Source organism: Xiphophorus couchianus, chromosome 13, assembly GCF_001444195.1.
Source record: "Xiphophorus couchianus chromosome 13, X_couchianus-1.0, whole genome shotgun sequence".
NCBI lineage: Eukaryota > Metazoa > Chordata > Actinopteri > Cyprinodontiformes > Poeciliidae > Xiphophorus > Xiphophorus couchianus.
In genome coordinates, this window is record NC_040240.1 from 6,852,080 (window position 1) to 6,874,176 (window position 22,097).

The 22,097-nt window shown below is 38.8% G+C and overlaps 1 protein-coding gene across 1 annotated transcript in view; it reads left to right on the forward strand.

The window, feature by feature from the left end:
- Window positions 1–22,097, forward strand: part of csmd2 (CUB and Sushi multiple domains 2) — a 264,361-nt gene that overhangs the window by 236,742 nt on the left and 5,522 nt on the right. The window contains exons 56-71 of the mRNA XM_028036079.1: window positions 1,831–2,019; window positions 2,227–2,400; window positions 4,058–4,240; window positions 5,712–5,888; window positions 8,465–8,644; window positions 8,797–8,970; window positions 9,170–9,343; window positions 11,461–11,534; window positions 12,138–12,249; window positions 12,429–12,608; window positions 17,368–17,433; window positions 17,710–17,871; window positions 18,048–18,160; window positions 18,805–18,892; window positions 20,157–20,289; window positions 21,689–21,866. Coding sequence (XP_027891880.1) covers window positions 1,831–2,019; window positions 2,227–2,400; window positions 4,058–4,240; window positions 5,712–5,888; window positions 8,465–8,644; window positions 8,797–8,970; window positions 9,170–9,343; window positions 11,461–11,534; window positions 12,138–12,249; window positions 12,429–12,608; window positions 17,368–17,433; window positions 17,710–17,871; window positions 18,048–18,160; window positions 18,805–18,892; window positions 20,157–20,289; window positions 21,689–21,848 — 2,339 coding nt within the window. The 3' untranslated portion in view covers window positions 21,849–21,866. The remainder of the gene's footprint in view (window positions 1–1,830; window positions 2,020–2,226; window positions 2,401–4,057; window positions 4,241–5,711; window positions 5,889–8,464; window positions 8,645–8,796; window positions 8,971–9,169; window positions 9,344–11,460; window positions 11,535–12,137; window positions 12,250–12,428; window positions 12,609–17,367; window positions 17,434–17,709; window positions 17,872–18,047; window positions 18,161–18,804; window positions 18,893–20,156; window positions 20,290–21,688; window positions 21,867–22,097) is intronic.

Consider the following 22,097-nt stretch of genomic DNA (forward strand, 5'->3'; position numbering starts at 1 on the left):
ATGTCAGCAATAAAGTTGTGGAGAAGTTTAAAAAGGTAGTAGATTACTAAACAATATTCAATTTTTTTAGGCATTTCACAGAATTGTACTCGGTTCATCATTCGAAAAAGTTGAAAGAGGGTCAAATGAGACCAAAGTTAACAAGTTTGGCCAAGATGTAAATTGTCTGTAAAGAAAAACTAACACTTCACCTTTTCACACCTGCTTATTCTGCCACCACAGTGTTTTGTGGGGGCATTATGCTATGACAGTGCTTTTCTTATTAAAGCAAAGAGGAGTTGATAATAGTTAAAGGGTAAAAAAGAAGGAACTCAATATAAAGCTATCCCAGAAGAAGTTTAAAAGCTACAGTAACAGGAAAAACCCCACAATTGCATCGGGAAGATGTAGATCAAAGTATCTCTGTGTTGCAATAGCTCATTGAAAGCCAAGACTGAAAACCTATGGAAAATCTTTGGCAAGAGTTGAAAACTCCTCTTCACAGACATTCTCTTTCCAAGCTAATCTTAGACAACATTACCAAACGATTTAATCGTGCAAATTTGGAAAAAAAAAAAAACACCAAAATGAATATGCAAAACTGGTAGAGGCTAGGGATGCATCAGTTCCTTGGCACTAACAGTATTGGCCAATATTTTTTAACCTTTTGTTGATAGGTTTTTAATATCAGCCCAAATTTTTGTACTGTCACATCCTTTGTAGAGATATACCCCAAAAGAACTAGAGATGTAATGAACCCTACAGTTTAGCTTTAAACTATAAAATCTATAGGATTTTGTATATGTGTACTTATGGTTTGGTGTGAGCAAGAATGCTGAGAGGAAATAATGTTACGCTTCGGATGCATCACCTACCCAGGGGAGAGAAGGTGACGAGGGTTTCCCACCTTTGATTTGAACTGAAATAAATTACCTCTCTTCTACTTCCCTTCTCACCTTCCTTCTTTGTTTTCCTTTTATACCTTTCCTTCTTCCTCACACACCGGACCACACAGAAATTTACGAGAAGGTCAGTCAGTTTAGACAGCCGTTGGAACCCTTTTCAACACACCGTGCACAAGCACATTTGATGAAAGCCTAGTACCAAGCTCGGAATGCCCCTCTCTGAAACCGCTCCGCGGCTTCAAAGACACTTTGTAGAGTTATTATGCAGTAAGTTGTAAATGATGGCACCACAGGTCAGCACTCTTCTGGGAGGAATACATTATAAAAGATATTTGGGGGGTTATTTAGCATAGCTGGACAGCTTGGGAGCATGAAAATGAGCATGCTTTTTACACACATTAGAATACAGTAGGTTCATTTTGGCTGGAGCAAAAACACATTTATCAGAGTGAGGTTGGCAAGCCAAGCTGGGCTACAATAGCTGCAGGCAAACTCTGAGTGTGTTTTGGAAGCCATTAGTATGTCTGCATCACTCCATATGTGTAGGTATAGGCTAAATGGCAACTCTGACTTTGCTGAGATAATGGCTCACGAAATGTATGCAAGACTTGGTTATGATTGTTACTGGTTAGCACTCTGTTAGCATATTAGCTTCTTGCATTCCTTATAATTTGATTCACATTTCCTTCCTCAACTACCTGAGGTCTCCTTCCATCTCCATCGCTGTCTCTCAGCCAGAGAGACTACTGATTATAAGGAAATTTCACAGTGTACAATCTATATAGTTTCTTATTTTCTTTAACAGGAATAATGTTTTTATAGTTGTCCCTGAAAACTTTGTAAAATCAGATATATAAATGTGGTTTTTAAACAAAGTCTTTTGGTCCTAAAAATGTTCATTTTTCTCTCTCTGTCTATGTTTCCTCTGCCCCATAAATGCCCTCAGTTGTAAACTGCACAGAGCCCGGCCATGTAGAGTACAGCATTAGACAAGTAATATCCAGCGGTCCGCATCGGTACAGCTTCCAAACTACGGTGACGTACCGCTGTAACCCAGGCTATTATCTGCTGGGAACCAGCTCCATCTCCTGCCAAGGGGACGGCACCTGGGACCGCTCCTTACCCAAATGCCTGTGTGAGTAACGGAAACAGTTGGGTTTTTTAAGTACTTTGTAAAATGTGGTTTAATAGAAAAAATATGTATATTTATATTAGAGATTCACAGATTTGTTGTGGTTTTCCATTTATTAACGATAGTTAAAGGGTTTAAAATTTGTGTTTCTAGCAGCAATCAATTTAACACTTGTTTGCTTCCTTCTCCAATCTTCCACTGATTGGGCAGTGGTTCTTTGCGACCGTCCCAGCATGCCTCCATACGCTCAGATCTCAGGTGACCGTCGAACGGTGGGCTCAGTCATCCGCTACAGCTGCATGGGCCAGCGTAGCATCATCGGAAACACCACAAGAATGTGTCAGCTGGACGGGCAGTGGAGCGGCTCGCCACCGCACTGCTCTGGTATGGGGAACCAGTCACCAGTCAATCTGTGTCTGTCTGTGTTCAACCAAATGTCATTTTACGAAGGACTAAAACTTAACATTCAAAATCTTCTCAAATAAGAGTCTGGAACAAGCAGAACTATTATCGTGTCATGACTGAGCCATCATCCTCTGTCAATTCTTGATTTAACGCTTTATTAATTCAGTTGGGATATCAGCTCCGTTTATATAGATGCCTTCATACAGCATGACCAATGAATGAAGACTTTGAGTGGCATCTGGTGGTAGGATATTTACAAAATAGCTGGACTAAAGATGGAATTGCCCGTCTGCTCCGCAGGCCTCAAGGGCAAGCTGAGTCCCCTCTATAAACTTGTTTTAATTTGCTCTCATTAGGCTGAGGAACATTAATGCCGGGTTATGAAGCTGCATAAAAACACAGGCCCCCGTACTCCTATACCCCAACAACAGTTGCTTCAGGGCTCCAGTGAGTCACACATTAAACGGCCCACACATCCCCCATATGTGCAAATGCATAGTCACACAGATGGGACAGAAAAGTGAACAAACACAGACAGTGTAAAAGAGCTATAAAGTCGTTCGTTTAGGCATACAAGCTGTGTGACAGTAAAGTAGCACTCTGAGAGTTCAATGTCATTATGTGTGATGTTCTCTGCTGTTCTCTCAATGGACAGGTATTGTGTTCATATTTATTTGCATGGCCATCTTTACTACAGTCCCATGTGAAACTATTCATGCACTTTGAACTTTTTCACATTTTGATATGTTGCCCGCAAACTTGTAAAACATTTATTTTATTGGCGTTTTAAGGGAGCTACCAAACACAAAGTAGTGGATAAATTATAAAACAGAAGAAAATTGGTATGTGGGTTTCAAAACTTTCTAAATCTAAAATCTGAAAAGTATTGCATGTGCTTGAATTCACTAAGCGACATTGCGCAAAACTATCTTTTGCTGAACCTCACATCTTATGTAATTTGTATGTTGGAGTTTTGCACATTTGCCATCTTTTCTTTACATTTTAAGGTAAAATGTAAAAATGTAAAATGTAAAGCACTGCTGTGTGAGATGCTTATAGTGTATCCCGAAAGTATTCACACTTCTTACCTTTATCCAGATTTTATGTTGCAGGCTTACTCCATATTGAATTAAATTAATCTATTTCCACCAAATTCCACACAAACTTTTGAGATCTTTGTGAATTTTGTAAAAAATAGAAAGCACAAAAAAAAAAAATCACATTCTGGCATGCATCTGTCTATATAAGGTGGCACAGTTGACAGTACAGCTCGCAGCGCAAATACTAAGCATGAAATTAAAGGAATTGTCTGCAGACCTCAGAGAGAATTATCTTGTGGAACTAATCAAGGGAATTGCGTAGAAAAATGAAAGTGCTGTGAATATGTTCTAGTTGCACTGTAAAGTTTGGTATTTTGTATAATAACCAAACCCTGAGTTATAAAATAAATGAACTTAAATAGCAAAGTAAAAATTCTTTAGGTTGCAGAAAGCCATCATTGTCTCATTGGATATTTATTTACTACTTCTATCATTGTCCTTATTGCACAATTATGCACCAGTCAGCAGAATTAATTTCTGATGCATGCTGATTAATAAATGCCATATGTATGTGATTTTTGCTTTTGTCCTTGCAGGCGAATCAAATGGTCTATGTGGAGATCCAGGCGTACCTGTTCACGGCATTCGTCTTGGAGATGAATTTACCGTGAACAGTGTTGTACGTTTCAGCTGCGAACCTGGTTACGTCCTGAAGGGGTCACCAGAGAGAACGTGTTTTTCCAACGGTACATGGATGGGAACACAACCGGAGTGTCATGGTAAGTCCTTTTTATTGTATTTGTCAAGGTTTCTCACTTTGCAGTTACTTGAACTTCCAGTTCTTTGCTATGGCCATGAGCTTTGATCGTGAGGTGATATTCTGGAAACATCCACAGGAAAAACACATTTGAAGACCCACAATCTACAGAAGCATTAAATATTCTGCCTTAGGATTTACTGTCGGAGGAACAAGGGCATCAACAATGATTAATGATTTTGGGGTAAACCAGCATTTTAACGTTGCTTTAAAAATGCTGGTAAATTATCTGAGGATGTGTAAAAAGGCATTTGTTTTGTTTCAGAATAATTTTACATGCACATTTGTCTCTGTTTTGCATTTTCTTAGTCAGTGTTATACTTTTTTTTTCTGAAAAAGTTATTTCATCATTTTGAATTTTTCAAATCTAGATAACTCAAAAATTATTGCTATAATATAAAGTTTTCCTTTAATTACCTATGTTTAATTTTTACATGTCCAAGTGATGTCATGTGTAGTGTAAGGAAACATCTAAAATTAAAGTTCCATGGTTATTTCTGTGCCTATATGTGAACAATTTAAAGAAAATTCGGTGGATAAAGAAACTGAAAACAAGCTTTTCTTTACAAATTAATGAACTACATAGCAGTTAACACTGGGAGTACAATACCATACAATATGGTATTGTATGGTATACCATACAATATCAAAAAGTTTGTTAAAACCTTTTGCGCAGTGCTTTTCTTTAATGAAGACACAGGAAAAATATTTGTCTGATGTGGGGCCTTCCCACAATCATCTGCTGTTTTACAGACCGTGTCCAGTGAAGCTCTCAACCACTCTCTGTACTCCTTCACCCGCACCTCAACCCCATCTTAGAGCACAACTGCCCCTTGCTTCTCTCTGTGTTATGCTCAATAGCCTAGGTTGCCCACCTGTTCTCAGTTGGCAGGGACTTCAAGGGCCAGGCTACATCTGGTCATTATGGGAGGGCGATGCCCCCAGGGTACTGATGGCCTGGGGCAAACTGGAGACTGTAATGAACAGAACTATCGCTTCCGGCTGGACAGACACCAAGGGATTTTCTGTGTAAAAGAAAAAGTCCATCAAAGCAGAGTTACTTACAAAGGAGGATGCACAAAAATGTGATTGCGTCAGGAGTGGACAGATTGAAAACAAACAAGAAAAAAAAAGGAAAAACAAACCAAATCAGGAAGCTTTTCAGACTAAATTTGGAGCCAATTGAGAATAAATGGCATTGAGAAACATCTTTGTTGATTAATAAAGGCATCATATATAACAAATTCAGTCAACTTTTGTCACAATTTTGTTAATGGCTTTAGGCCTTTAACTTGACTGATGGTTTGACTAAGCAGAGAGATAATAAAAAAGTCAATTTCTTTTAAATACAAGTACCTTTAACATTTACCTTACAGAATTTGTCCTTTCATCTTTGTTGATCCTGTCTTCTGCTCTTTTATGTTTCTTAACAGTAATTTCCTGTGGAAACCCAGGAACTCCACGAAATGCCCAGATCCTTGTTCACGATGGACTGACTTTTTCCAGATCCATCACTTACAGCTGCAGGGAAGGGTACTATTCTACTGGACTGCTTACCCGACACTGCACTGTAAATGGGACCTGGACGGGCAACATGCCAGAGTGCTCAGGTAATTAACAGCCCAAAGATGCACAATCACAGTGACTCCGTCTTTGTGCTTATACATACAGATTGAAAGAATGATGCCCTGTTTTTCATAATAACCTTGCTGCTTAGGTCTCTGTTTACATGCTAATTTATCAAGTTAGCAGCATATCAAAACTAGCACCAGAGTCAATCTGTTGGAAAAGCCCCTCTCACAAAAACGGTTTCCGTCATTAACATTTCTGTCATCAGCACTTTAACCACAGAAAAATCCCTCCTGTGAAGGAAAATCTTGTTAAAAGTAGTGTTTTGCATTGTCTTAAGATGTTATAGCTCTGAAAAACAAGCCTAGAAAATGGACCCACCCAACCAAGGAAGTCATTTGTAGATTTGTATTATTTTATATTGTAGGCAACTTTTTAAGAGACACGTTTTATTAAATATGTGAAAGCATGAACACACTCTTTTGTTTTATAATGCATTGAAAATTCCCAAATCCTTTATGTTAGAATATGTATGTTAATAATTTTAAATGACAGTGAGTTGTAAAACTATTCATAACCCTTCAATCTTTTTGTGAAGTCAACCACAAATCTTAGAGTTTTTTTAATGGATATTTTGTGCAAGGCCAACACATAATAAGAAGTAATAGAAGTAAAAGAAAAGATTGCTTGCTTTTCATTTTTAAAGAAAAACTGAAAAGTGTTGGAGTCGTTATGTATTGAGCTCCATGTCAATACTTTGCAGAACTATTTTGTGCACTGTAATCATGGTTTCAAGACTGAGATGTGTCTCTATCAGCTTTGCACATTTTGGAGATTTCTTTGTCAAATAGCTCAAGCATAGACTGGATTAAAAGTTCCAGTGAACAGCAATATTCAAGTATTAGATTTCAGTGTGTTCTATGATTGGACCACTCTCCTACATGGAGCAGCATCCAACAGGTGTTCTTTCAGGGTTCCCTTGTATTTACCCTTTCTCTTTCTTCCAATCAACTATGACAAGTTTCCCAGACTGCTTCACGTATTTATGTTCTTCTTGCCTGGCCTGTCACTTTAGGTGGAAGGCCTTGTCTTGGTAGGTTTGTAGTTGGGCCATTCTTTTTTCCATTTTTCAAAAGACAAATTGGGCAGTTCTCTGAGACGTGCAAAGCTTGAGAAATTGTGAACTTAGCCACTCATGTTTTTTTTTACATTTCCTCTGACTTTTCTGATGTGTTCCTTGGTATTTATTACGGCTATTATTCCCTAAAGTTTTCTAGGGAACTGTTGAGGTATTCATAGAACACCAGTATTTATAGTGATATTGAATTATACGCAGATTAACTTTGTTTCTAACTATGTGACTTTTAAAGGTAATTGGTTACACTTTTTTTGACTATAGGGTGTGAGCCTGAAGCTTGCTGAATAGCAATTCGAGACATATTTCCCATACTTGTATATGTAAAAAAAATGAATAACATGCTGAATTGCAGATTCAGTGTGTATAGAAGAGATTGCAGTCATAGGAAACTGGAGTGCACTTGTTTCAGTGCATAAAAAAAACTAATTTCATTTCTGGCATAGGTGAGAGTTTTAAGAGTATGTGGTTCTCTGACAGGAAACGCATCATGATTCTTTCAACAGGCGTGACGTGACAGTTCATTATCAATACATCTCTGAAAAGGCACAGAACTGCTGTACAGAGCCAAGAGACCCTAGTAAATAGAGGTCAGCCAATCTTCTCAGTGGAGAGGATTAAACCTTAAGCAGAACCACAATGGATTTCAAAGCTCAGTTTCATGATTGTGCAGTTACTTGTTACAACACTGTGACAAAATATTTTTCTGTGATTAAATGATGTCTGTGGGTCCGAAAGCATTTTCTAAAGCAAGGCAACCGTGAAGTGGTGAAGGGTCTATACTCTCCTCTGTTTTGACGATGCCAACGTAATGCAACTTAATTTTGCAGTTGGTGGACTTGTCACCATAATCGGCGCGTATTGTTAAGCCAGGACAAAGCATGTCTGTGCAGTCTTTTGCACTTTATTGTTACTGCGTAGACAACCTTAGAAAGGCTTTGTGCTTGTTCTAAAAGCATCCTAACAGCCTGATAGACAATAAGGGCTTTCTGGTTCAAGGGAAAGTGCAACACTTCAAAGACGTTTAGTTTCCTTGTCCTACTTACAAGTTTTTCTTGAACATGCGGGATGTACACATTAACAATTCGTTATTGTCCCAAGGCATCCGTCTGCTAGATGTCAAGTCCCCTGTGTTTTTTTTTCTTTGTAAACATTTACCAATGAAGCTGAGTTGCACTACATTTCACTACTTGACTGCTTGACTGTACATTTTGCACAGACAAGTAAAAACTGTGTTTTATTGCAGCAGCAAATGTAAATGTTGCCCTTCCATCAGCCCTTCCTCCTGTCCTTCCTTGTTTTTGCAAGTCTCCTGTTTGACGAGTGAACAGTAAAAAATTACCTGCTGTAAATGAAGCAATAAAATATGTGATCAACAAAATGTGTCTTAGATGCAGTGAGATTGGAAGATGTAGAAAAAGACATGTTATATTTTGCTTTACAGTTTTTACCTGTTCGTTTCCTATTGTTTTGTCGCCGCAGTAATCAACTGTGGCGATCCCGGAGTGCCAGCCAATGGAGTTAGATTTGGGAATGATTTCACCTACAACCGAACCGTCGCTTTCCAGTGTTCTCCTGGATATACCATGGATGCTGACAGAGCCTCTTCTCTCATCTGCACCAAGGATCGGACATGGAATGGCACCAAGCCGCTCTGTAAAGGTAGATTAGTGTAGGATGACATGAATAAAATGGGCTGGTTTCTTGCTTGTTTCCATTCTGTTTAGATTTTCCTTTTTTTCACTACTTTACCCTAGTAGATGGACTAAATTTGAAAGATATATCCATTTTAAGAAATCTTTTTCTTCTTGTAGCAATTGTCTGCGGTCCACCACCGCTCATCCCAAACGGACAGGTTGTGGGTTCAGACCTAACCTGGGGCTCGAGCATAAGTTACTCCTGCAACCAAGGCTATCAGCTGTCTCTGCCCACTGTGTTAACATGCCAGGGCAACGGCAACTGGAGCGGAGAGAAACCACAGTGTTTCCGTAAGTAGCACCCCGCTGAAATACTTTACATATTATGATTAGCTTCTGAGATTGTCATCCCCATGTATGCATGTTCATATCCTGCAGGATGTGTCTTACCCTCTTGAGAATCTAATTAAAACCCAACATGTGTTGCAGGTCACCTGATGTTATGTCTGTCTCTCTCTTCCCCCTCCATCTCCCTCATGCTTTGCTACAGCTGTATTCTGTGGAGACCCAGGAATGCCAGATCAAGGCAGAAGGGAGGACCGCGGTTTCACCTATCTTTCTTCTGTCTCGTTCTCTTGCAATCCTCCCCTCATCTTGGTTGGCTCGGCCAGGCGGTACTGCCAGTATGATGGCACTTGGAGCGGCACGCAGCCCTCCTGCATAGGTGAACTATTAGTTTATTCATGCATTTATGGAAAGAATCATGTCATCATTTTAAGATTTGATTGAATAAATCCACAATATGAGATTTACAACACTCATTTTCTTTTAATGACGTGCATCATTTGGACCTACACAGTTATAACTTTTGAACAGTTAGTTCAGCACCTTCAAAATGTTTTATGTGGTTATATTTATATCTATATATAAAAATCTGCTTCTTAGTCCTTCGAAGGTATTTTAGAAATCTCTGTCCCAGGGTGAATATTTTACCCAAATCAACTAGTGTCATGGTGAGGGGTTACCAGGACTCGAAGGCAAGCAACAACTACGGACACCAAGCGCAGTTTAACAGATTTATTGAACAATGAGTGCAAATGGGGAGAGAATAGAGAGGCGTTGATCTGCAGCAGCAGCAGGGAGGAACCGGGCCAGAGGAGGAACTGAGGAAAGGTGAGTGGTTAAACAGGGAAGCAAATGAAGGGAATGGTGGTGTAACCTGGTGATGGCTTACTGTCTGAGGGTTAGGATGAGCAGAGGTGGGTACATGGGTTTTCCAGCAGTCGGTGCAGTGTGGGATTTCCGGGGGGAGGAGTTCCAGCATGAGACTGAGGGTGGACAGGCAGCAGCTGGCTGGTGGTAGTGGAGGTATCCAGGAGCTAGTTTTAGCAGAGCAGCGAGGACCAGGTAATTAGGTAGACTGAGCACGAGGGGTTGATCAGGGCTGGTTCTCTGAGGAGGGAATAGATGAGAGAGGAGTCAGAACAAGCTAAACACAGTAACAGCAGCACAGAGAGCCAGAGTATACCACTATAGAAGCAAAATCATCTGGCGTCTGCCTCAGGGAAGCCGCTCCTATTAAAGGCCTTCGCTGATTGGTCTTGATGAGCACCAGCTGGATCCCGTCTGCCTGCCACCCTGTAAATGTAGAGAAACCACTCCCCTGCAGAACCCAACAACTAGTAGTTAAAGATCTTGGGTGCTATGTGTTTTCGTCGCAATAACTGTGTGTGTGGTTGTTGTGTTTTTTTTTTACATCTTTTCTACTTTTCTTTGCACACACCAGAAAAAGCGGTGTGGCGTATTCTAACTCTTTTTCTAAACTGGAGTGAGATACAGTGGCATAGATGAATTAAACGAGCCAGGACTGCTCAAAAACCCTAAAATATAACAGCGATGCATTATCTTCTGAAAGGAGACAAGTTCTTTTTACAGCTCTCTACTTGAAACTTCAAGGAGGAATTTTATCTCTATTCTCCCACTCAAAATCGATGAGCTTAAAACAAAATCGCTGTAAACCGCTGGCCCTAGCAAGCATAGGATGGAGTTGAATGCCATTGCTTTTTTCTGCACATATATGAAGCGGTTGAAAAATGCATCTGAAATACTACTCAACAACATGGTGTTATTAGAGCTGTACCATAAAAGATGTCTGCAATTATGTTGCCATAAAACATGTATAAACACCTTTTAACAGGGACAAATAATGCTTACTGTATATAAAAAACACTAAAGAAGCACCGCCTAATGGTAACAATCAAGTTGAAGAAGAAATTCAATGGATTTTTTCCTCCTTTAATCATTCAATAGTGCTTATCCCAACAGTTTGGACATTATAACGTAAGTTACCTAAATTTTACAACCACCATTAAATTTGCTACACGACAATTTTAATGTGACATATTTTGAAAACTCAGCAGGAAAAAAATAACTTCCTGCAAAGCTTCTAGATTATAACTCCATCAAGTCAAATGAAATTGTGTGCTTTTGCCTTAACTTATGTTGAGTTAATGTTTGGCTTCCGAAAGTAATGTATGAAATAGTGAAGTATTCAGATTTTTTCTCAAATGCGCAAAAAAGGAATCCTTTTCTGCATAACAGGCCTGTGAGTTTAAATATAAAAATACATTTGTGGGTTTTGCCATTTAGGATATACCCTTCAAATTTTATATTGTCATATAAACATTTTTTAGAACATTTTTTAAAAAGTACTGACCACTGGGGTTGAACTCAAGCCCCCCATGACCTTGCATCCATCTATCTATAGACAATAGATAGATGGATGGATGGATATCAAATGGGTGTACTCACTGCAGTTTATTGTTTGTTTGTTTTTTTCAGATCCAAGTCACACAACCTGTGGTGACCCTGGCATTCCACTCTTTGGAAATCAGAACAACAGCCAAGGCTACCAGGTGTGAAAATGTTGTCACACAGGAAATTGAGTTTATATATTGAACAAAAAAAATCCAATTAAATTTTAAAAGGTCATTTTTTTTCGCTCTGCCTTTGTACTACAGTCTACGCTTCCCTTTTATTTTGTAATGTAAGCTGTTTTCTGTCAGCTTGGACTGGAAGGGTGAAGAGTCACTGATTAATGCATTTGATAGTATAAGAAAACATATTGTCCCTCCAGGCCTACCTTAGATGCCATCAGGAGCCCTGAATACTTTTGCAGAAGGGGCTTTCTGATCATTTAGAAACATGACAGAAACTGTTAAAGGGATGCCAATTATACTCTGCCAAGACGTAATATGGTCACCAACAATACTCCACACCAGACAGTCTGGTAAAGTAACCCGACTATAATGGGTTTTTAATTATTTACATTGTGAGTTTTCAGATTTGCCTATAGAAATATTCTAAAATGTCCACTGTGTGCTTCCGAGTCTTCTTTACTGTGAAATCACAAAATAAAATCCGGTTCAACCGATTGCAAAAAAGCGTGCAAATTTTCCTACTTGTTCTAACTGCGCACCAATTTCATGTAATCCCTTTTCCTGTGTTTTCTGCTACAGATTGGCAGCACTGTGTTCTTTAACTGCAGAAAGGGCTACTTATTGCAGGGCTCTATTTCGCGCACATGTCTGCCCAACCTGACCTGGAGTGGATTTCAACCTGAGTGCATTTGTAAGCACACAACCTCTTACTCTGAAAATGGAACGCAAAACACATGTAGTAATATTTAACCATGAATTAATATGCCCTCTATTCAAGCATTACTCACAACCTACATGTTGCATCTGTGCTATTTTTAGTGCTTTCTTTTTGTTCCCTTTGAAATTGGACTCCTGTCTCTCCCTCTCCAGCCCACCACTGCAGCCAGCCAGAGCTACCTGCTCAGTCTGATGTTCGAGCCATTGAACTGCCATCCCTTGGCTACACACTGATCTATACATGTCAGCCTGGCTTCTATTTGGCTGGGGGTTCAGAACACAGAACCTGCAGGTCCGACGGTAGCTGGTCAGGGAAACCACCACTGTGTGCAGGTACGGACATGTTTGTATTACATCTCTAAAACAGTATGGAGACATATTTGATTAAATAATTCAAAACATGGGTGCAGTTTTCACTACTGACTCCAACACGGCAATAAAGTGCTGGTGTATAAGCTGTTTACTGAGAGAAGAGGCATTTGTAGCTGTTGAGGAAAACAGCAGATGTCTGCTCCCTGTATTTTGTTTTAAAAGCAACTGTCATTGTTTCCCTCCTGCTTGTGATCTGAACTTTTCTTGTCTTTTATTGGCTGTGTTCGGTGCCACCATCTGGCTGGGAGTATTATAGTTCCTACCGGCACATATTGTCCGGGAACCTAAAAATGCCTATAAGATCTTAGTTGTGTTACGTCCACAAAGGGCACAACATATTGAGGACACGAAGACAAAAATGAGGATTCAAAAGTAATTTTTATTTTCAATTCTCTCGACCTTTTTGTTTAAGATGAGCTTCTTTTGATTTTTCTGTGAAGAAAAAGAGAATTAAATCCTCGGTTCCCCGTGTCCCAAAAAAGAAAGAACACAAAAATCCCAAAGTATAAACAGAAAGTTGGACCTGATGAGCCGATCAAAAAGAACAAAACGGTACAGCAGGAGGCCAACCCTATACAGGGCCGTCGAAGCCCCTGCTAGTACCGGACTACAAGAAAAAAGAAACTACTGTTAAAGAAAAATCGAAAACAGGACAACCGGTCCCACCAGGTCAAAAATTACAACAAAAACAAAACATCAACCAAACAAACAGCTAACAAAAACTACCGTGTGGCAGGCTGGAGACGTGCGCACCGCGTCAGAACGCATCCTCGGTGTTGGTTGGGAGTGGGCGTCGCCTTTACCTGGCGCAACCCAGCCTATTTATAGGCGGTCCAACAGCGCACAAATTAACGGACCAATTACAAGAAAAAATTATCAAAACTCCAAACTATATTAAACAACAACAACAAAAATCATACAACTAACTTCCTTACAAAATAATCCAAGTGAAAAAAAATAGACAGAAATAAATACAATGTGCCGGAGCACATAACAGTTGGTAGTTCACTCCTTGTACAAAATTTACACATGCTGGCCACATTTTTAAACATTTATTTGAGCATTTTCCCCACAACTGTGCATTCAGCATTAAGGTGAAGCTGGTAAATTTTGTTGACAAAGTATCAAAATCATTGCAGTGATTTAAAAATGTTTTTTTTTTCTAAAAAATGGACAGTTTTTATCAAAAATTTCTATACATCAACGTGATCCATTTTTAAGTTGTATAATCCATCGTTTGTCTGTTTATACTCATTCATTGGAGAAAAATAAATCTAAACAAATCTCTACATAATGTTCTGATACTTTTAAAAAATGTAAAGTGTAAAACTGACCAGTCTAGTTTCAAAAATTAAAAAACAAAAAAGTTTACTGGTGACCAAAGTGATTTTTTTCTTTTCTTGATTGAACTATACTGAACAATATATTTTGTATACTGTTAGCCTTCTGTAAATAGTCAACTTTTATCCTAACCATTAGCTGCCATGCATTCCTCTGCACCAAATAGGCGGATCAAAATCTTTGGATTTTAAAAAACGTTACTCAGAAAGCGCATTCCTCATCAAAGCTAATGTTTCACAGTATCCTAATTAAAGCAGTGCCACTCTGAACCAACATTTCACAGCATCCTTCTGCCTCTGATGTCCATGTGGCCTAATGGGTTCTGACTAATGCAAGGTTGTGGCTCTGTGTACTAATATGTTTGAAATGAGCACACTGACAAGTTTTAATATTTTCTATAAACTTGGAACCTCATAAATCGGTGTAGCTTCTGAAGTAAATGCAATCTTTCTCTTACAGTCAGCCTTAAAGAAATGAGAGGAGCAAACTCATGCCAACAAATCTGACAGACTATATTGCAAATGTGGTGCAGTGATTGAAAGATGTTATTTATTGATGCAGAAAATCCTTTAACAGCTCTTTTTGAGACTATCTCATAAAAAAAAGAAACCGGCAAGCTTTAATGAGTTCATGTTAGAATTGTGAATTTAAACATTTATAAGTAGTGACCCATAAACATGAATTGATAGCTTTAAGCTGTGTGAGCTGGATTTATAACTAGTTTTTTTTATGAAGGGTGAACTTGCACAAAATTGATTGTGACGCTGTATGATATAGAAATAGTCCTGCTAAAATGAATAAAATGCCCAAATATCTACATTTGTAATACTTCTTGTTTTTTGTTTCTGTATATTTGGAAAATTCACCAAGTATGTTTCATACTTTCCATAATGACAAAACCGGGGAAGTCTAATGTGAACGAATAGCACTGTTGCTCAATTTGTATTCTGAGACACATGTCAGAGTAGGATGATCCATCCATCATGCTATTAGATTGCTTGAAGCCCAACACCCTTACACTGATAAACGAATCTACAAGCTTTGAAAGATTAGCAAAGGTGCAAAACCTGATTAGGCCAATGCTTCCTATTGATCTGGTTGAGTAGATGTACGTCTTACAAATGGCACGGCTTCTCTAACAAGTTCTAGCAGGCTAATAGACTGCTATCAGGACTCTCCAAAGCATCAAGCTAAATACATATGAAAGGAGGAGAAAAAAAAAAGAGTAATCAACACACAGTTATCTAGGGTAGCAGAATGCTAATGGTTGAAGAAGAATGATATAACGGAGGTAGATAACCATGAGATGGATTCCTTGTCAAGTTGTTAGTGAAATATACAAGGTTTTTTATTTTATTTTAAGACTGGACCATAAAGAGTAAAGGCAAGGTAGACAACTGGCCTTTTGCTCATATAGGACATAAACCTAGCCTGTGGGCACAATGATGAAAAGGCATCTCAAAAGACTGGTGGCTAATAAAGTTAAAGCATCTGAGCATGTTTTATATTTATATTTATGTGCATCTCTGTGGCTGTTTACAGATGTAAAATCGGAATAGCTGTCTTTGGTTGCGGTTGTGAGTAAAAGCCTTTTCTTTCTGTTTATCAGTGTGGGTGTATGTTTACTACAGTGATGTAGTCTTGTGGTCCCTTGTGAGCTTTAAGGCATTATTAAAGCGCCTCCATTGAACCTGTGAAACTGTCCACCTGATTTAGCCAAAACCCTGCGGGGGGTACTTGAGTTTCTTTTTGACACGAGACAAGCCCCGTCAGGAGCAGCCTTCACTCTGGCCACCAACGGTATTATTACTTGTAAGCTGGAGATGCAGGTATTATTGTCTTTTAGATCTATATTTCAAGTCAAGTTTATAAAAATTTCAACTTTACTTGAACCTCTTTAACCTAAAAGAAATCCCTAAAATCCACCTGTTTGTCCTCATAAGCTCAGATTTTCAGGCTGAAAATTTACAGAAGCTATAATTAGTGTTGATTATGTCAGAGCTTTTCTCAGTAAATATATTACTAATACTTCTGTTGACATGGGGAAAACAAAGTTAGTCAATAACTTATTCAATTCAGTAAAACCTTGTTTATCACCTAGGGGTTACTTAAAGGCACAAGGAAGCAGTCCAAACATATGCACAATAACTTTAGAACATTAATTCAGATGCAATTACGAAATTAATATCAAAAGCAATGAACAAACAATCACCAAGGGATGAGGCAGTGATCAGTGAAAGGTGCTGAAAAGCAGTATTTACATCAAATATTTGTACATTATCTGTATATAAGCAGTGACACATGACTTGTAACAATAAAAGCAATAAGTGCAGTAAAGACTCATGATGTTCAGAAAAATGATATATTCTTGAGTCTTTGGTGGCCTAAGATAGATGGAACAAGTATTAAACACTGAAGAAAGTTAAATGCAAAAAAGGCATAGAAAGCTTGCACAGAGCTTCGGGGAATGGGATTCTACTGCCAAGCAGCTACATCCCAGTCTTTGATTTCAAGTTGTTGGATGCACTGGTCTAAAAGCATGTTGCCAAAAGGCTCTAGAACACGAGTGCCCAAAGTCGGTCCTCGAGGGGCCGGCATTATGCATGTTTTAGTTCTCTCCCTGGTGGTAGCAACAGCCTTTTCAGCATGTCAGTGTTCTTCTTAGGCCTTCTAACGAGCCATCATTGAATCCAGATGCCTTAAACCAGGGAGAGAACTAAAACATGCAGGATGCCGGCCCTCGAGGACCGACTTTGGGCACCCCTCCTCTAGAACAATAGAGGGAAACAATTTAGATCTGCCTGGCAAACCAACGGAGAAAACTGATTGCATTGTGTCAAATGAAAAGCTTGCTTCAGACGGATTATTACACAGGGTGGCTTTTGAAATTTGGGCTTGACCCTTAAACTCCAATGAAGGTAATCCTAATGTGTCAGCATACCAAGACATTTTGGCCTAACTCTGGCTGCTCACCTTGTGGGAACAGTTTGGAAATGGCCTCTACATGTTCTTACAAAACGGTCCACTAGTGCACTTTTAAGTTTGATGTAAAAGAACATGAATGGTTTGCACAGAGCACATTTCCTGGTGTCCATCATGTGTTGAAACTTAAAGATGTAGCATGCAACTCAGATGGCCACACATTTTCATCGACTGGTTTGGGGTTTTTCTGACCTATGATCTAATAAGTCAAGTTTTTAGGAACAGCATGAAAAGTACGTATACATAGAGCACCAGAAGACTAAGAACGAATTTACTAAGGAAACCTTGGATCGCTGTCAAAACTGTTTTCAGTTTTACTTACTCTAAATTGCACAGTACACCATGGGATTTGGCTCATTTAAAGTTTTGTCTTTTGTGTGTGCGCTTTTATTTTTAGCTGATAATCGGCCAAGTGGTAGAATCCCAGTGGGCACTGTACAAGAGCCTCCATCTAAACTGCCAGGTGAGACAATTACCGTACATCCTGAATTAAAGGTAGTCAGTTGTTTACTTCATTAAGATTATATATATACAGTATGTATATATATATATATATATATATATATATATATATATATATATATATATATATATATATATATATACAGTATGTATATATATATATATATATATATATATATATACATACATTCAGGCTTATAATATGCTCAGTTTCTCTCCATTTAAGATTCCAAAGATTTTAGCTAACTCTTGTTGTTTACTGACATGTTTCATTCAGTCCCCGGTGGTGTGTTTGCTAAAAACTCCCTCTGGAGGGGTTCCTATGAGTACCTGGGAAAGAAGCAGCCAGCCATGCTTAGCATCACTGCCTTTGAACCTTTTAGCAACCGAGTTAATGGGACACTGATCGACCACAGCGGGGTTGAGCTTAAATTAGCAGGTAAGTACCCAGTAATTTCTAAAGAAGCATTACAAAAAGGTTCTCTGTAAAATCACCGTTGCAGTTTTAGCCAAATGGCCAATCTTTTTTTATTGTAAAGGCAGATCCTTTTTCTTAAATAACTGTCTTCTCCATCTGTGTTTTTTTGTTGTTGTTGTTGTTGTTTTTCCCTGCAGGAACGTATAAGAGGGAGGAAGCCCAACTGCTTCTACAAGTTCACCAGATCAGAGGTCCTGTCGAGATCTTTGTGAACAAGTTTAAAATAGACAACTGGGCCCTGGACGGACATGTAAGTGCAAGCCCAAAGTCGGCTTCATTACAACATCTTCCTTTGTCTCTGTAAAGATGTTACATCTCACACTTAAACACACATCTTCATAGTGAGCCAGTATGCAAAGCATACATCCACACTAACCTTGTCACTCTAGGGAGATGGAGGGCCCACTGAGAGTTTTCTCTTTAATTAAAATGTCAGTTAAATCATTGCTTGGTAATCAGGACTTGACAGACCCCCTCACTCCTCTCTCCCGAATTACCCTCCAACCCCTGGCACCTCTACACACACACACACACTTCTGATTTAATTTAAAAAATAAATAAAATATAGGTCACAGTACACATGAATCCGAGTGCCTTTATGTGCTATTTTACAAGATGTGCACAGAAGTGTTTTAAGGGTTTCTTTTTTCTAATTCGGAGTGTTTCTCTTAAGTGGATCTCTTGTTTGTGTGCCATGTGAAGGGGTATGTTTGTTTGTGATCTTGAGCAGGAAAACGGCACATGAAGTGCCCCCCATAAGAGTACCTCTCAGCTCTTTTTGACACAATGTTTCATTTTCTGCATGCACCAACTGCTGACACTTTGATGATGCTCCCCTTTGTACAGCTACGATGTGTCACATAAAATGTCTCTTCTCCATTCCTCTCTCACTAGGTGTCCTACATCTCCTCGTCCAATGCTTTTGTGTACCAGGGATTTGTCAGAGGAAAAGGCTTTGGCCAATTTGGTCTCCAAAGACTGGGTGAGTGAACTTTCCTCTTGGCTACAGAAGCCTGTGAAAGGTGGGTTTTGAAGAGAAGACTACTTCTGTATTTGTTGCTTTATCAGCAACAAATAAAATCCATTCATACAATGTTTGTGTAAACTTTACATACCGTACATTCACCATGACCAGTAATGGTTTGAATTTTGTGCCTTTTATTTTTACCTTTTCTTTTCAGACGGGGCATTTTTCTTGCATATGTTTTTCAAATATATGGCAGTGGTTCCACACGTTGTCAAAACATATAGGGCTAAATATATTTATACATAAGTACCAATGTCTGTTTTAATATCCTTCAAAACAAAGCAGGCAAACAGTATGCTTCTGGAACATCACTTACTTCAAGTCTATTGAATATGTACGTATTATTCTTAAACAATCAAGTCTGGTCCAAGAAACCAATCAGTTTGGATGGACTTTACCAATAATACCAAGAAGAGTGGTCAAGTTTTCAGTCAGATTTGCAGCACACTTATTAAGCAAACAGCCCCGTATTATTACAGGCGGCTGGGGCTGATGCCAGGGTATTCATCTGTATGAGAATGGTGTGTACACGAAAAACACCAGATGTGTGTCTGGAAGGTGGGTTCGACATCTTGGAAGCAATCCTACTTAATTTGACGACACTTTGTGCTTTCTTTTAACTCGGTGGCGGCGTAACAGTGAAAGCAGTTTCTCTGCTTAAGCGTGTTTGTGCATCTGCTTGTGTGTGCCCGCGCTTACGCAGCGGGGGTTGATTGGCAAACACCACAAAACCCCCCTAATTCAATTCCTTCTTGTTTGTCACCCGCCCTTTATTGGAGCTTTTTGGCACTCTGTGGCGAACAGGTGGGCTTGTCACTCGTCCACTGTTGCTTTTGCAGACACACAACTTTAGAAATTAGATGACACATCTGAAATGAGTTAATAGCTGCCGGCCTTTGATGCCAGTAATTAAAAGTCATTGTTGGGATAATGGAATTTGACTTTCCCTGGGGGGGGTGAAATGAAATTAACACATAGAAGTGAACATGAAGAAAAGTACATAAATCAGGTTTACTGCCATAGTTTATTGCGTGTAAATGGAGTGCTCCTGGTAACACTCTTCAGCCGCTAAAAGTTATTTTAATTTATTTTCATGTATAAGTGCTCATTATATCTCCAGTCAGTCTTGGTAGAAGATGAGAAAATTTGCTTAATAAGTACAATTAAAGGATTGATTTGGTAAAAACCTATTATTGTTGTGTGGTTTTTTTTTCTGCAGAGAGCTTAGATCCCAGTAGAGCCAACCCCGGCTACAACTTTGCCTCCAACAGCAGTTCAGTGGCAGCTGCCATCCTAGTGCCTTTTATAGCAATGATCATTGCAGGCTTCGCTCTGTATCTCTATAAACACAGGTAAGACTGGGATACTTTTTTCTTTCCTTTTTTTTTCTAATTCTATCTGTAATTTCAATTTAATTTAGGATACATTTTGAGAGTTCATCCTGCTAAACTGCTAAATGGTGGATGACTTGTACTATCAAGTCCAGGAGACCCCAAAGCTCTTTGCACTACACATCCACGCATTAATGCACACATTCACATGCATACATTAAACAAGCAACATTCTGAAACGACAAATGATCAGCCATACATTTAAACTGTAAAGTGGATCTTGATTAAGTGGAAAGAAAAGGCTATGTACATCAGTTTTCAAAATGTTTTACGAATAAAAAGTTTAGCTTGTATTTGTATTCACCCCTTTTTCTCTGATATCTATAAGTAAAATCCATTGGAACTAATTGTCTACAAAAGTCAACTAATTAAAAAATAAAGTTCTCCTGTGTCGAACATAATCTCATAAAAAATTCAGCTGTTCTGTTGAGGCCTCAAAGTTGGGTTAGAGAACAATAGATAACAAACGGCATCAAAAACACCAAGGAACACAAGAAGACGGATCAGGGATAAAATAATGGGGAAAAAAGTAGAATTTCTGGCCAGACAACTAGTGCATTAATCAAAGAAGCTGCCAAGAGGCCCGTAGTAAATCTGGAGGAGCTGCAGAAATCCACAGCACAGCTGGGAGTATCTGTCAACTAAACAACTGTACAACAAATCCTTGTTTTTTCTGTTGAAAAGTAAAGAAGTCTTGGGGGGGAAGCAAACACATGGATGGAATCCAACTGTGGATTTAAGATCTTTGTGTCAAGACCTGAAAATTAAGGTTCCATCGATCTAGTCCGACTGACTAGACTGGACTCGATCTAGTCAGTCAGAATTTCTTTTAGCAATTTTCTAAAAATGAATTGGCAAAAAAAAAAAAAAACTCCAGATGTGAAAAGCATGGTCTACATGTATTGCAAAAGATTTGAAGATCTAATTACAGTGGAAGGTTGTCCCACAAAGTATTGATTCCAGGGGTCTGAATAAAAATGCATGCCATACTTTCCATCTTTTTATTTGTGAACAATTTTTCAAAGCCGATAGTTATTTTTTGTCCCATTTTCTATTGTGCTAGCTGAGGCGGCACATGTGTGTTTTCGTGGCATGTGTTCATTTCAGAATACATTAACTTAATGAGATTATAATCAGTAGAATAAGGCACATTAGTAAATCAACACGATCTTTACGGTGAGAAAGAGGGAAGACGTAACGAGAGTTAAATTGCAACTCTCCCACTCTGGACGCACCAATACAAACACATTTTAAAAGCATGCAAGTCACAACAGCAAAATCCGCAACATGTTAGTGTTTTAATGCTTCATAAGGAATAAAACGCTCCTGATGGCTCATGTTTGTTTTTATGTTATTTTAGAAGAAGACCCAAAGTTCCCTTCAACGGTTACGTGGGCCACGAGAACACAAACGGTCGGGCTACGTTCGAGAACCCCATGTACGACCGCAACATCCAACCCACTGACATCATGGCCAATGAGACAGAGTTCACAGTCAGCACAGTGTGCACCGCTGTATAGCAACACCATCCTTCAGAGGTAAGAATCTGGAAGACTTCACTTTGGTTGACTCGCCGCTTTTCTAAACATAGAACAATATTCTAATTATGAGGTTTGTTTATATTCAATGCATGTAGTCTGTGCTTTCACATTAATACTGATATCTTGTATGTTTTCTGTTACATTAATTTTCATTGTCTTCCATCATTCTGGTTATGTTTTTCTCTCTTTTTATTTTGTGTGGATTCTTTTTTTTTTCCTTTAAATTTT